We start from the raw sequence: 16473 nt of genomic DNA on the forward strand, positions 1-16473 counted from the left end.
GAAAAAACGTTTTTGTATTATCTAGCTAACCACTTAGCCAATAAGCTACCTACCTTAGCTAGGTAGTTAGCTTAGCAAGCTACTTAGCCAATACGTTAGCTAAGTACTTAGCGCATCGGGCTACTTAGCTAAATACTTACTGCCAAGAAGTTAGCTAAATAGTTAGCTTAGCAAGCTCTTTAGCCAAGAAGTTAGCCAAGTAGTTAGCTTAGCAAGCTACTTAGCTAAATACTTAGCCAAGAGGTTAGCTAAATAGTTAGCTTAGCAAGCTCTTTAGCCAAGAAGTTAGCCAAGTAGTTAGCTTAGCAAGCTACTTAGCCAAGAAGTTAGCTAAGTAGTTAGCTAAGCAAGCTACTTAGCTAAGTAGTTAGCTTAGCAAGCTACTTAGTTAATAAAAATGGATATGGGTCATTTTTGACCCATGTTGTGCATTAGAAAGGGGATTTTTTTTTAAAATTAATAAAGGAAAACATAAAAATTAGGATGTATGATGATCAAAAACAAACAAATTGAGGAAAAACTGGAATACTGAATGATGAAAATAATTTATTGCAAAGATATAGAACATAAAAACTCATACATATCGGGTCACTTTAGACCCATGTTGTGCATCAAAGGGTTGATGACTTTGCTTCTTTGCGAATGTTCATGTAGGTCTGAGTTTGCAATGAGCCTGAATGTGATAAGTTCATTCAGCAGAGCACACAGATTTAATGCATGCAACGATTAATGCTGAAATCAAGTTGACTTTTAATGATTATGATGCTCATTCTTTGTCTGAAGCACACTTTGTATATATATATAACCTCTATAGAAAATACTTTTTTTACTGAAGGAATAATCAATTGTGTTGAGATGATTTTGTTGTGGCTCACTGCAAAAAAGGTGTGTCTAAAAACAAGATAAAAACACTAAATATGAGGGAAATGATCTTGCTGCATGGACAGTTAATTTCTTATTTTAAGCGTTCAACATTCTTATTTCTCGATTTAATAATCTTAATTTAAGAAATATTGTCAAATGAAATTATCTGTCCGTGCAGCAAGATCATTTCCCTCATATTTAGTGTTTTTATCTTGTTTTTAGACACACCTTTTTTGCAGTTCTTATATGTGGACTTTCTCAGAAATACTTATTTTTTTATGCCAAGTGGGCGCAGTTAAAACAGTTTCTATGGAAAAAAAAAACAATTAAATCCTATAAAGACTGAAAAAAAGTGTTTTCCTGCTGACTGATCTTTTTGTAAAATTGAAATAAATCCTCATAAACACGACTACAGTGACATTTATTATTTACATTATTTAGACTTCAATCAAGCTATTATAAATTATACATATCCAAATTATGACTATTATATAATTTGTATAATAGCCACATTTTACTCATCACTCACAACTTAAGGCACTCTTCACAAAAACCTTCTCAAATACAGAAAATTGAGTGATTTCATTATTTAGTAGACTGTATTTATTTCTTAAAGAAAACATAGTAGTAGGCTACCATAACTTTTGTTTTGGAAGAAATCTGCTTTCACGTAATTTATGTGAATTTTTTTGACATGCAGTCATTAAAAAAATTACTGGACCATTGTTTTATTCCATTTATTGTTCATTTTAATGCCTGTTACAACTAAAGGCACATTTGTTTGGACAAATATAATGATAACAACAAAAATAGCTGATAAGAGTTTAATTTAAGAGCTGATATCTAGACATTAAACATGGTTTTCTTTATAATTAACAAAATCATTATCAAGAAAACCATAGAAAATGTCTAGATATCAGCTCTTAAATTAAACTCTTATGAGCTATTTTTGTTGTTATCATTATATTTGTCCAAACAAATGTACCTTTAGTTGTACCAGGCATTAAAATAAACAAGACATTATAGAAAAAAAGGGTGGTCTAATATTTTTTTCCATGACTGTACATTTTCTCAACATTACATTTCAACTTTATTCTCGAAATTGCATTTCGACTTTTTTTCTTGACACTGTATTTTGATTTTATTTTCGTCATTTCGACTTTTTTCTTGAACTTAATAATGATTTTTTTCCCCTTCCTCCTACCTGGCCCTAATCAAGGTTATAATAGTTTGGGATTTTTCATTAGTTTTGGTTTTAATTTCGTTGTGAATTTTTGTTTTCAAATTCAGTTAGTTTTAATTATTTACTATTTTATTAGTTTTGTAACCACACAATACAGTTTCAGTTAGTTATCGTTTAAAAAAAAAACCTCGTCTTTATTTTTATTTCAGTTAACAAAACTGTGTTTTCAATTCTAGTTTTCGTTTTTTCGTTATTTTCGTTAACTACAATAACCTTGTTCTTCCGTAAAACCCTTGTAGTGGTTCAATCGATGTTATCTGCGATTGTTAGCATAGCCTTGGAAAAATATCCCCCATCTTCACTCTGCTAGTTTGGTCTAGTCAAAATGGCGAGCCTCGTATAGGGGTCGAGTGTGATTTTGATGTCACATTTTCATCATTTCTGGACCGGTTTATTCTCTGCCTTGTGAGCTATCCTAACAAACATGTTCACAAGCGGAGCTCTGCGTGCGGCTCTGAAAACCTCCGCCGGTGTTTTCAGAGACAGCTCCGCTCTGTGCTCTGCTCTGACGGGGAGAGCCTGGACACGCAGCTCGGCTCTACTAGCAGCACCCAGAGCCGCCTGTGGTGAGTTTGAGTGACAGGGAGAACCCGAGGAAGCTGGACAGATATGTTTATAAAACAGCTGGCTGATGTACTGGAGTAAACTTGTGAAGATGTTGACAGTTCCCGTTTGTCAAAAGCGTTAACGTCTCTCGTTTACGGCAGCTGTTCTCAACCTTGGGGTCGGGACCCCAATTGGGGTCGCGAGATGATTTCTGGGGGTCGCCAAATCATTTTGGAAGTCAGCTCTGTCTCCACTGTGTTAAAGTGTTCATGTGTTTTCGTCTTTTTTTGGTCATTTTGTGTTCTTTTTAGTTATTTTGTGTCTTTCTTTAGTCATTTTGTGTCTTGTTTTTGTCATTTTGTGGTCAATTTGTGTCTTTTTTGGTCAATTTGTATCTTTTTTTGGTAATTTTGTGTCTTTTTTGCTCAAGTTGTTTCCTTTTTGGTCATTTTGTGTCTTTTTTTGGTCATTTTGTGTTCTTTTTAGTCATTTTGTGTCTTTCTTTAGTCGTTCTGTGTCTTGTTTTTGTCATTTTGTGGTCAATTTGTGTCTTTTTTGGTCAATTTGTATCTTTTTTTGGTCATTTTGTGTCTTTTTTGGTCAATTTGTATCTTTTTTTGGTCATTTTGTGTCTTTTTTGCTCAAGTTGTTTCCTTTTTGGTCATTTTGTGTCTTTTTTTGGTCATTTTGTGTCTTGTTTTTGTCATTTTGTGGTCAATTTGTGTCTTTTTTGGTCAATTTGTATCTTTTTTTGGTCATTTTGTGTCTTTTTTGCTCAAGTTGTTTCCTTTTTGGTCATTTTGTGTCTTTTTTTGGTCATTTTGTGTTCTTTTTAGTCATTTTGTGTCTTTCTTTAGTCATTTTGTGTCTTGTTTTTGTCATTTTGTGGTCAATTTGTGTCTTTTTTGGTCAATTTGTATCTTTTTTTGGTCATTTTGTGTCTTTTTTGCTCAAGTTGTTTCCTTTTTGGTCATTTTGTGTCTTTTTTTTTTGGTCATTTTGTGTCTTTTCTGGTCATTTTGTGTCTTTTTTGGTCATTTTGTTTACTCTTTTTGGTCATTTTATTTCTTTTTTGGGTGATCTGAACTGTGCGTGAGTGGGGGTCGCGGACAACATGCATGTTAAATTGGGGGTCGCGACTCAAAAAGGTTGAGAACTACTGCTTTACGGTATGCTACCAAGGTTAGCTCCAGCATCGACCGGTGGCTAACACCAACAGCAGTGGGCACTGTTGACAGACAGAGAGCTGCAGGGTTTATAAACGCTTTATAATGTCTGAATTTAATTTAGGGCCATTTATAACTGTGGATATGTGGGCTTTACTTAACAGTTTTCAGCATCAGTGAAACTTGTAACGCTACTACACAAATATTGAATTGTAACTCAACTCAACTTTATTTAAAAAGCACTTTAAAAACAACCACAGCCGCAACAAAGTGCTGTTCGGAAACAAACAAAACAAGAACATTAAAATAAATAAAACAGGAATAAACACTAAAATAGATAGTTTCATTGCTTTTTTAAAAAAATCAACGAGGGGGGGACTAAATATTAGAATCACACTTGTATAATGCAACACATTTCACCAGCATCACAAACTACAAACTGATGCCTCTAATAATACCTTAAATCTGCTTTGACATCTTCAGGAAGTCATGGAAGTTTTACTGAGAGCAAATGGGCAAACTGTGACAACAATATTGAACATCAAAAATCTGAATTAATTAAATAAATATGTGGGCTTTTCTCAACATTGTCAATTTTCAGTCGTTACCTAGAATGATCCTGAATCATAAATGTGACAAAATAAGTCAGTTAAACTGCAAACCTGCTGGTGGCAGCATAACCTCTTAATCTGTCAACAAACACTGAACCTCACAAACTTCATGAGGATAGGATTGTTGCAGGGCTGTTGTATTAGACCAGGGGTCTCAAACTCAAATTACCTGGGGCCGCTGGAGGCAGTATCAAAATGACCAAGAAAAAAAAAGACACAAAATTACAAAAAAGACACAAAATGACTGAAAAAACAATAAATTAATTTAAAAAAGACACAAAATGACCAAAAAATACACAGAATTACCCAAAAAGACATAGAATATTTTTTTTTTAAAACACAAAATTACCAAAAAAAGAAACAGAATTACCAAAAAAGTAATTAAAGGGACCTTCCACACACAACATGGTAAAGTGCCATTCATATAAAACTCACATTAAACTTCCATATCAAGGTGGGGGCCACAAAATATCGCCACAAGGGCCGCGAGTTTGAGACCCATGTATTAGACTGTATCAGTTTTAGTAAAACCTAATCAACTGACAAATTAGTGTACGAATGTGGGTTTATGCAAGTATAAGATTAGATTATTAATGTAGCACTCACTTGCTTTATCAGAAGAGTAAATACAAAAACTTGCATAAAGCATATTTATTTTTTCAAACTTCACATAGTGTGTGTGTGTGTGTATGTGCGTGTGTGTTTATATCTACTCGATCATGATTGCATCAAGAACATCTAGAGCAGCTTCAGTTTCATTTCCTGTCTACTAGAATGATTACTAGTTTTCGCACCATTTCATCTTAATGTAAGTACGCTGAGTCATAGACGTACCAAATTACCATTAACATACTGGGAAAAAAACAATGTGGTTAACAACAAGTGGTTAATACCGTTTCTGTGAAGAGGAAAATAAGATATATTAACAATATTGTCTGACGTAAATGAAATAATTGACAATATCATAAGAAATATCATTGTTTTTGTCTTAAAAAATACATTTCTTGCAACTTTGCATAATGTTTACTACCAAGAAAACTTTCTGTAAGTTGCTCTGACAGCGGAGCAGCTGCAGTGCGTCATCATGTTAGCTGCAAATGTGTCTGGACTTCTGGAGGGAGGATGCAACAGTGTCTTGAGGAAATGACATCATTTGGTGTCTTGATGATATTGATAGAGACAACCACTATCCTCTTACGATCTAATACGTGCGTAGGCCTTTTATCGGGGTGAGGGACTGCAGTGTTGTACAGATTATCTCAGTTGTGCTCTTCAAATCTTATTTTATAATCTTATACTTGTGGATCAGTGGTATCTTCATCCTGTAACTTTCTTCTCACGAAACAGAACAAAAACCTTTCACACGCAGCAACAGAGACTCATCCCATCAATATAAAGTGACATACTGCTAATAAGAAATCCAGCTGTGGGGTCACAAGCAGACAGTTTTCTTCACATGCAGGAACGATAAAAGGATCACTCAGATCATACATATATTTAAAAAAAAAGCTGTACAGTATTTGATTGCTGATTTAGATTTTTAATGTTATGAATGAATCTTCACAGTATTGGGTACTTTGGATATAAAGCTGTGTTGTTTAAAAGGCTTAAGGCCTATCATTAGACATTCAGTGTGTTTACATGCACAGTTTAATTGAGCTATGCTTAAAAATTGATATTGGCGTCTAATCAGACTTCTGTCCTTGTCCCAGTTTACATGCAACTGAGAAAATCGAATAACCGACGGGAACGTGTCCTCCTCCTCAACACTCTGTGGCGATATGTGTCGTTTCAGCAGGTTAATATGGCGCCCTTTCCAGTTGACCTCAGGTCCACACTTTGTGCCGTCGCCACTGACCGGCGACCGACTAATGCGACCAGCTAATGCAACCGGCTAATGTTAATGCGCGACCGGCTAATGTGCGACCGGCCAATGCAACCGGCCAATGCGCGACCTGCTAATGTGTGAGACGCTAATGTGACCGGCTAATGTGCGACCGGCTAATGTGCGACCGGCTAATGTATGACCAGCTAATGTGACCGGCTAATGCAACCGGCTAATGTTAATGCGCGACCGGCTAATGTGCGACCGGCCAATGCAACCGGCCAATGCGCGACCTGCTAATGTGTGAGACGCTAATGTGACCGGCTAATGTGCGACCGGCTAATGTATGACCAGCTAATGCGACCAGCTAATGCAACCGGCTAATGTTAATGCGCGACCGGCTAATGTGCGACCGGCCAATGCAACCGGCCAATGCGCGACCTGCTAATGTGTGAGACGCTAATGTGACCGGCTAATGTGCGACCGGCTAATGTATGACCAGCTAATGCGACCGGCTAATGCGACCGGCTAATGCAACCGGCTAATGTATGACCAGCTAATGCGACCAGCTAATGCAACCGGCTAATGTTAATGCGCGACCGGCTAATGTGCGACCGGCCAATGCAACCGGCCAATGCGCGACCTGCTAATGTGTGAGACGCTAATGTGACCGGCTAATGTGCGACCGGCTAATGTATGACCAGCTAATGCGACCGGCTAATGCGACCGGCTAATGCAACCGGCTAATGTGTGACCGGCAAATGCGCGACTGGTGAATGCAACTGGCTAATGCAACCGGCCAATGTGCGGCCGGCTAATGTGACCAGCTAATGCAATTGGCTAATGCGACCGGCTTTCTTGGATGTTTTTGTTCCGGGGTCATACACCATCGCAGGGGGTGGAGCATGCAAGGTCAGAGCAAATATTCAGTCAAAGTCAAAGCCAATTATGATATGTCACGAGTAGTTTTATTGAAACAGTTTAATTAAGTGAACATAAATACTGTATAACAACAGGAGTACCTTTTTTTTTTTTTTTAAATCAAAGCTCCATAATAGTACACATTTAAATAAGAAGATATCTTAAATAAAAATAGCCTAGTAAATAAAAAAATATATATCGATATATCACCCAGCCCTAATTGGTGACATTATGTTTTTATAATATAACAATGTAAAATATTATTTAAGTGAATTCTCTGTTTGAGAGAGTAGCTCATTTGCAGAGTGGTGACTCATTTGTGCACAAGCCACATAAAAAAAGATCTGTTTTCATTCCACCCCAAACAATTACTATATCGGACATCATATCCGTTGTTCACAAGTTTTGTCCTTCTAAAATCGGTATCGGCATTAGTTTAAAAAAAATCCCATATCTTTCGGGGTCTGGTCTTGACCTACAAACCGGCTTTGTGAATGCCACAACATGCGTCTTTGTTGAAAGTGTGTCACAGAATTCTTGAGTCAGTAACTTTAGTATTCTATGACGTTTCCAAGTAGTTCATAGTCAGCTATGACTGGCAGCCACTGATCCTCTGCTGAGACAGTTTGTTGTGTGTCTGTCACAGGTCCTGTTTTCAATTGTCTTTCAACACTGGACCACACTGAAAGTTTTGTGATTTTTTTTTCCTTCAGGCCCAAACTGTTTGTCCGTTTTCTGAGCTCAAACTAGTTATGATTCTAGGGCTGCTCAATTAATACAATTTTAATCGTGATCACGAATTTGGCCGACACGATTGTAATACTCGACACCACAACAACATGCGCTATTTGTAAAAGCCTGCGAAGCAGTGTTGCCAACTTAGCAACTTTGTTGCTATATTTAGCCACTTTTCAGACCCCCTTAGCGACTATTTAAAAAAAAAAAAACGAAATCCAGCGACTTTTTCTGGTATTATTGGAGACTTTTGGAAGCGGCACAGCCCTCCGGCAGCAGTCTTTCCCAGCTGCAGAGCGGGAGGGGATGTTAACCCCTTAGCGTCCAGTCTGCAAATTGCTAACAGGCTAACAGTTAGCTCTGTAGCAGTACAGTGTGTATGTGCTGCTGCTGCAGGAGGTGTTCACTAAGCGATGTTTGTTTACAACAAGCACCTGTGCATAATTAGCCATGCTGCTTTGTTTATAACTGGAACTTTGTTTGTTTAAAAGCAGTGCAATAAAAATACAGATGTTTTCCCTAACATGATGAATAATCGTGATTACAATATTGATCAAAATCATCGTGATTATCATTTTGGCCATAATCGTGCAACCCTATATGATTCCTTTGTCAAAGTTGTTTCCTTCTTGTGGTGTTTTCATCATCCTCTCCACCCTCTCCCTCTCTCTCCTCAGTCGCAGGTAGCTTTGCTGTTCCACCACCTGTGAGACATTATGCTCGAGCTCCGAGGAGAAAGGATAAGGGTATGAGGCTGCGTTGTCACCGCACCATGTATTGACATTTTGAAACGCTCGCTCTGTATCCTAACATTTCCTTTTCCTTGCAGGGATTGTAAGCCAGCTCAGCGATCTCCCTCCTACAATGCTGAAGATGGATTATGCAGATGTGCCCCTCGCTCAAACGTAAATAAAAAACATGCATTTATACCCAGGGCTGCACAATTAATCAAATTTTAATCGTGATCATCGGTACAGTCCTCCTGCAGCAGTCTCTCCCAGCTGCAGAGCCGAAGGTGATGTTAACCCCTTAGTGTCCAGTCTGCAAATTGCTAATAGGCTAACAGTTAGCTCTGTAGCAGTACAGTGTGTATGTGCTAACAGGCTAACAGTTAGCTCTGTAGCAGTACAGTGTGTATGTGCTAACAGGCTAACAGTTAGCTCTGTAGCAGTACAGTGTGTATGTCCTAACAGGCTAACAGTTAGCTCTGTAGCAGTACAGTGTGTATGTGCTTACAGGCTAACAGTTAGCTCTGTAGCAGTACAGTGTGTATGTGCTAACAGGCTAACAGTTAGCTCTGTAGCAGTACAGTGTGTATGTGCTAACAGGCTAACAGTTAGCTCTGTAGCAGTACAGTGTGTATGTGCTGCTGCTGCAGGATGTGTTCACTTAATGATCTCTGTTTGTTTACAACAAGCACAGGACACTAAAAACTGTTCCTATTGTTTCTTTATAAGTAGTGCAATAAAAAAAAAGTTTTCCCTAACATGATGAATAATTGTGATTAATGATCGTGATTACAATATTGATCAAAATAATCGTGATTATCATTTCGGCCATAATCGTGCAGCCCTATTTATACCCTATGAAATGTAAAATGTAAATTCACAATTCATCATTATCCACATTCATTATAATTCTGTTTTCTCTAACACTATTGTATATTTTCCGTCTGTAGGACTGACGATCTTGTCAAACGACTTCTGTCATTGGAGTTAGCGAGTCATGTGAGTTGTCCCCACAGATCATGTTTTTTAAAAACTTACGCATTCTGATTCTGATTCATGCCACTTTCAGAAATTAAAGTCATAAACAGGTAGTGTAATAATCTGTTTTATGTGTCTTCAGAGTGACAAGCTGAAGCTGAAAAAGGAACAGCTGATTGCTAAAGTCCAGAGGGATAAGAACGACCGCAGCTCAGTGGAAGTCAAGGGTGAGTTGCATTTCTTTAGTTTTATATGTGACGTTTTCACTGAAATACAAACACAGTGCTTTTATTTTGAAGGCGGTTTACGTATATCTGCCTGCATGCATACCCACCTGCAAAGAAACACGTTCTGTTATTACTTTAAATTAAATTACTGGTTTGCTGCATAACATACATGCTCTATATTGTTTTTGTGGTTTGAATGTATGTTTAGTAGCATTCCTGGCTGAATGACAGTTAACTCTTTAACTGATAGTTAACTAGATTTATTTAATATTGTAGCTCCATGAAAATAACAATAAGACATTCCTTGGTCGCCTTGTGAATCCACCGTAAGAGCTATAACAAACATTAGCATTAGCACTTGAGCTAACAAACACTTTTAATATAGTAAACAACAAATATAGCCACTAATATATATGACAGAAGAAAATAAACTTTAACCAAACTTGTGTCTTGTCAGTCACTATAGAAGCCTTTTAATACTTTATATCAACTTTATATTTATACTCGTTATTATTTACCGTTCGTTTTTAATTTTACCGTTACACCTGTTATTTCCTGTCACTACCTTTCAAAATTAAAGCACCCATTTCACACTGGACGGCGCCCTTTCAAAATAAAAGCATCACAACAAAAACACCAATAGGAACCTTGCTAAAGTTAATTTACAGTTGTGTTTAAAATAAATGGAGAAGTGATCTAGTGATTGGAGTATTTACTACTTTTTACTGCTATATTTGATTTACTCCACACTAACAGTATTATCATAACATGTATTCTTATCAGTAGCAGCTCAAAACCAGATAATTTACTGTATTTTATAAAGAGATTAAATTAATATTAAGCAGAATTTAGTTCAGAATTTTGGTCCGGCCCCCAACCTTCGTGGTATTGGTCATGTGGCCCCTAGGGAAAATGAATTGCCCACCCCTGGTATAGACCTTATTCTAAATGAAAATTGATTCAGTCTCACTTTAAATGTCTTTTTTTCCCCTCAGTGGCTGTTCTGACCGCAAGAATCCGAAACTTTCAGGAACACTTGCAAAAGCATCGCAAGGTGAGCAGAGGAGTAAAGTCAGCATCTTTTTATAGCTGAACAGGAAGGCCTCCTCAGATTTTATAACAACTTTATTTTATTTTTTTTATTTATTTATTTTGATCCTTTCATGAAGGTGGACAACAAAATGTGTACAGAGACTTTAACAATAAAAAAAGATGGTCTGACATCACATACAATTGATTTTCAGTAGCCTACACCAACAAAACTTTGATTATAACAAAACACTTAAAACAACAAAGACAAACAAACAAGACAAAAAACAAACAAAAACCCATACAAGTACATGTTTGGTACCAAAGCAGTAATTGCACTTACCACAGTCTGCCTGGGATATATATACTAATTTAAACATAATAATAATAGAAATTATAAGTTAATTTGAAAGGGAAATTATTATCTAAATCATGGGTCTGAAACTCGCGGCCCGCGGGCCAATTTCAGGCCTCGTGACGATATTTTGTGACCCCCAAAATTATTTTTAAAATAATTTTCTTTTTGTCTTTTTTTAGTAATTTTGTGTCTTTAAAATAATTTTGTTTTGATTTATTTAATCATTTTGTGTCTTTTTTTAGTAATTTTGTTTTATTTAATAATTTTGTGTCTTTTTTGGTAATTCTGTGACTTTTTTTCTGTCATTTTGTGTATTTTTTTGCTCATTTTTCGTCTTTTTTTTGTCATTTTGTGTCTTTTTTTTAAGTAAATTAGTGTTTTTTCTGTCATTTTGTGTATTTTTTGTCATTTTGTGTCTTTTTTAAAGTAATTTAGTGTTTTTTCAGTCATTTTGTGTCTTTTTTTGGTAATTCTGTGTATTTTTTTGCTCATTTTGTGTATTTTTTTGCTCATTTTGTGTCTTTTTTTGCTCATTTTGTGTCTTTTTTTGGTCATTTTGATTCTGCCTCCAGCGGTCTCCAGGTAATTTGAGTTTGTGACCCCTGATCTACATGTTTACATCTCAAAAACAAAAAAAACAAGTGATCATAAACGATCAGTTTAAGTTTCCAGTACATATTGACAATTTTTTCTGCATTTGTACATTTTTTAAAAAATCTATTAATATCTGTACAACCTTTAAAATCCTGTAGTTGGGAATTCCATATTTTTACACCGACAACCGAAACACACATTTGTTTCAAAGTAGTCCGAGCAACTTGGTGCTTGAAATCAAATCTTTTCCTATGATTTTAATATTCTGAAGTAAACACTTCAGACATTGTGTTTGTTTTTATTTATTTTATTGCTCCACCTGTTATTTCCTGTCACTGCCTTTTAAAATAAAAGCACCCGTTTCACACTGGACGGCGCCTTTTCAAAATAAAGGCATCACAACATTGTAAAACTAATTTTCAAACATGAAATGTGTGATTTTCATATTCTGAAGTAAACACAAATAGCGTTTGCAGGTTTTCTGGTTAAAACTCAAACATAATTAAATAATAATTCAAACATAATTAGCAGTGTCTGGAGTTCTATTACCTCTGTGAGTTTCAATAACCCTGATTTAATAAATAAACTATTGGTATGGTCCCTAAAGCTGACTTTGATGACGTATCACATCTCAGGTCAATTGACTTCAACCACCAGAACTTTCATGTATGATTTTGTCTCTCCACATTTCCTCCGTGCCTTCCTCTGGTGAGAGCATGCGTGTGCTGCAGGATATCCTGTTTACTCCCCCACATTAAAAAAAGAACATGCGTAGTACGGTCAGGGTTGAAAATTTCCATCTTACATCATACTTGTTGAAATTGACACAGATATGGAATAGAGGCTGTAACAGCTGAACTCTGTTGCAGTTCTAATAAAGTATCTCCTCATTAGCTGAAGAGCTTATAAAGGTGTTAAATTGGTGTTCCCATTATTATTATTATTATTTATGTTTTAATCACATCTGTACTGCCCTACAAAGCCTCACTGCAGTAACTACAGTTTTGGTTGAAAATGAGTTATAACAAAAAAAATGAACTCCTTGATGTCTGTTTTATCTTGTGACAAAATATTAGATCTTAATTTTGATTTATTTCAGATAAATAATTCTATAAAAATTGCAGTAACTGCAGTGTCCAACTCAAAACCAAAGCAGTAATTACACTTACCACGGTCTGCTTTGGATATATATATATACTAATTTAAACAAATATATTTTTATTATATTTTATATATATATATATTTATATATATATATATAATATTATAAGTTAATTTGAAAGGGAAATTATTATATCATAGATCATGTGTCTCAAACTCGCGGCCCGCGGGCTAATTGCGGCCCTCATGATGATATTTTGTGGCCCCCACCTTGATATGAAAGTTTAATGTGAGTTTTATATGAATGGCACTTTTATTATTTTTTTTGGTAATTTTATGTGGGGTTTTTTTGGTAATTTTGTGTCTTTTTTTAAATTAATTTTGTGTCTTTTTTTTCACAATTTTGTGTCTTTTTTTGATAATTTTGTGTCTTTTTTTTAATTCATTTTGTGTCATTTTTGGTAATTCTGTGACTTTTTTTTGCCATTTAGTGGCTTTTTTTTTTGGTAATTTTGTGTCTTTTTTTTAATTAATTTTGTGTCTTTTTTTTCACAATTTTGTGTCTTTTTTTGATAATTTTGTGTCTTTTTTTTTATTCATTTTGTGTCATTTTTGGTAATTCTGTGACTTTTTTTTGTCATTTAGTGGCTTTTTTTTTGGTAATTTTGTGTCTTTTTTTTGGGTCATTTTGATACTGCCTCCAGCGGCCCCCAGGTAATTTAAGTTTGAGACCCCTGATCTAGATATTGATAAAGTAAAAAAGTGAGATAGAATGATATTAAGACTAAAATATAACATTACTTTATAATATTAAGTCTAAAATACACACATCTTTGAATAGAGTTGGTGAACACTTTTAAATACACTTATAACAAAATCAATTTGAAAATGTTTATTCACTGAAAATTAAATATGAAGGCTGATCATGTTTATCATTACTATTAGAACCTTTTACAGCAAAACCAGAGTGCAGTAACTACATTTTTGGGGTCAAAGGTCAAATAAATCATCATGATTTTTGAGCATAAAGATTACATCATCAATACATGTAATAATAAGTGTCATATTACTAACCTACCTACAACTCATTTGGCTGGCCAGTTAAAAAAACGTTAAAAAACTTTATATTAGATAGATATTACATACTGACAGAATGTGTAAAAAGAGAGAAAAAAGATTATGAGATTAAAGTGGTGAATCTGCGTGAAAAAAGTTGCTTTTTTCCACTTTTTTCTTGTAAATCTGCGACTTTTTTCGTGCAGATTTGCCACTTTAATCTAGTAAATTTGCAACTTTTTTCTCGAAATATTATTTTATTTATTACTCATTTATTACTCATTTTAGATATCCGCTGAAGTTACCAAATATGTTTTTTTGCCTGATAAAGGGTTAAAGCAGTTTTTTCTCACTTTTCCCCTTTGTGTTATGTGTTATTTCACTCCAGGACAAAGCTAACAAGAGGTGGATGCTCATGGCCATTGACCGGAGGAAAAAACTGTTGAAGAACCTGAGGCTGGTTAACTACGAGTCGTTTGAGAAGTTGTGTGAGCAGCTGGACATCACCTACACTTTCCCTCCAGAGTACTACAGACGGGTGACCCGCCGCTGGCTGGCCAAGAAGGCTTTATGCAAAAAGGTAGCAAACAAATGACATCATTATTCTCTTTATGTCTCTATTTCCTTTGTATGTTTTCACAGAGTTTCATTTGCAGGTTCAGGGTTTTGATTGGTTGGTTGATTGGTATTATTAAATCCCTTCTCCCTATGTTAATTTACTATATTCAGTTATATAACAGCAATAAGATTTATATATATATATATATATATATATATATATATATATATATATATGTATGTACAACACATAGTAATGTAGTTTATAAACTTGTTATTACCATTATTAACATACATAACTTGTTATTAACTTACAAACACATAAGTACACATACACCCATGTAGTCATAATGAGACAACAATGAACAAACAAACAAACAACAACAACAACGCACAAAAAAAAGAAAAATAGTAATACATTTAAAAAATAAAACGTCAACAATAACCACCTACTGTCATTTCACACACGTTTTTTCATCCCTATATTGTGTGAAGACGTGCTTCAAGTGTTTCATGTTTGAAGATTAATTTATTTCTTCACACATCCCATTCCATATTTTTACTCCGCTCCGTCTTACACTGTAAATAAATGTTTGGGGAAGTTACAGTAAAACACTGTCAAATTGCATGAGAAATGGGGCGTAAAATAAAAAAAACTGGCCAGTTTTACTGTAGGAATATTTTAAAAAATTATGTAAAATTAATGGAAAACAGATTTTTTTTTACAGTGTAGACGTAAAATTAAAAATTTAATATCAATGTAGTAGACTCTTTTAATTACCGTAAATCAAGGAATAGTACAAAACTTTTGAAAAACTTTTGAAAACACATATTTTTACTGTAAAAATATGAAAATGTTCATGTTCATGACCTTCCACACACAAGTGTCATTCATATAAAACTCGCATTAAACTTTAATATCAAGGTGGGGGCCACAAAATATCGTCACGAGGGCCGCAATTGGCCCGCGTGCCACGAGTTTGAGACCCCTGGTTTAAAGACTTCACACACTGAACTAAGTGTTCCTTCCACACTGCTGAGACAGTGATGCATATTGTGGCTGAAGGTGTTATTGACTCTTTCCGTAGCTGGATGTGTCTAACTGACATGGTGGAGGTGTGACTTTGTGCCTCCACTGACTCTAACTGTGACTGGTGTGTCTCTTCTCAGGTCTATGAGGCAGTGAAGAAGCAGAAAGCTGAGCAGAGGCTGAAGATGAAGCAACGTTTGGCCTCACAACAGAGATGAGCTCTTTAGATCCTGGAAGAGACACAGCAACTGTGGATAAATGGCTCCTTTTTTCATGTTAAAATCAGAGAATAATGTTTTCTTTTTGCTTCCAAGGTGATGTCAGAATATAATGGAAAATAAAATGTCTCAAAACGTTGGTTTCGAATGTACTTCTATGACTCTGTTTTACTTTATTTGCCACTTTATGGTGCAAAAAAAGTCACAAAATCATTAGAAAAAGACACAAAATTACCCCAAAAAAAGACACAAAATTATTAAAAAAGACAAAAAATTACAAAAAAAGACATAAAATCATTACAAAAAGACACGAAATTCCAAAAAAAGACACAAAATAATTAGAAAAAGACACAAAATTATTAAAAAAGACACAAAATTACAAAAAAGACAAAGTCATTACAAAAAGACACAAAATTACTAAAAAAAAAAAAAAAGCACAAAATTACTAAAAAAAAGTCACCAAATCTTTGGAAAAAGACACAAAATTAGCAAAAAAGACACAAAATTACAAAAAAAAAAGACACAAAATCATTACAAAATTACCAAAAAAGACACAAAATTATTATTTTTTAAAAAGACACAAAATTACCAAAAAAGAACAAAATTACCACAAAAAAAAGACACAATTACCAAATAAAGACACAAAATTGTCTTTCTTTTTGTTAACGTCATCATAGAAATACGA

At 35.0% G+C, this 16473-nt stretch overlaps 1 protein-coding gene across 1 annotated transcript; it reads left to right on the forward strand.

Moving 5' to 3' along the window:
• The first annotated feature begins 2357 nt into the window (after nucleotides 1-2357).
• On the forward strand, nucleotides 2358-15976 carry mrps15 (mitochondrial ribosomal protein S15). Its single transcript, XM_059338563.1, has 8 exons — nucleotides 2358-2673; nucleotides 8589-8657; nucleotides 8741-8816; nucleotides 9590-9638; nucleotides 9760-9844; nucleotides 10840-10898; nucleotides 14371-14562; nucleotides 15711-15976. The coding sequence occupies exons 1-8, from the start codon at nucleotides 2532-2534 to the stop codon at nucleotides 15786-15788; spliced, it is 750 nt and encodes a 249-aa protein (XP_059194546.1). The 5' UTR covers nucleotides 2358-2531; the 3' UTR covers nucleotides 15789-15976.
• Nucleotides 15977-16473: the final 497 nt, after the last annotated feature.

This window comes from Centropristis striata, chromosome 8, assembly GCF_030273125.1.
Source record: "Centropristis striata isolate RG_2023a ecotype Rhode Island chromosome 8, C.striata_1.0, whole genome shotgun sequence".
Classification (NCBI taxonomy): Eukaryota; Metazoa; Chordata; class Actinopteri; order Perciformes; family Serranidae; genus Centropristis; species Centropristis striata.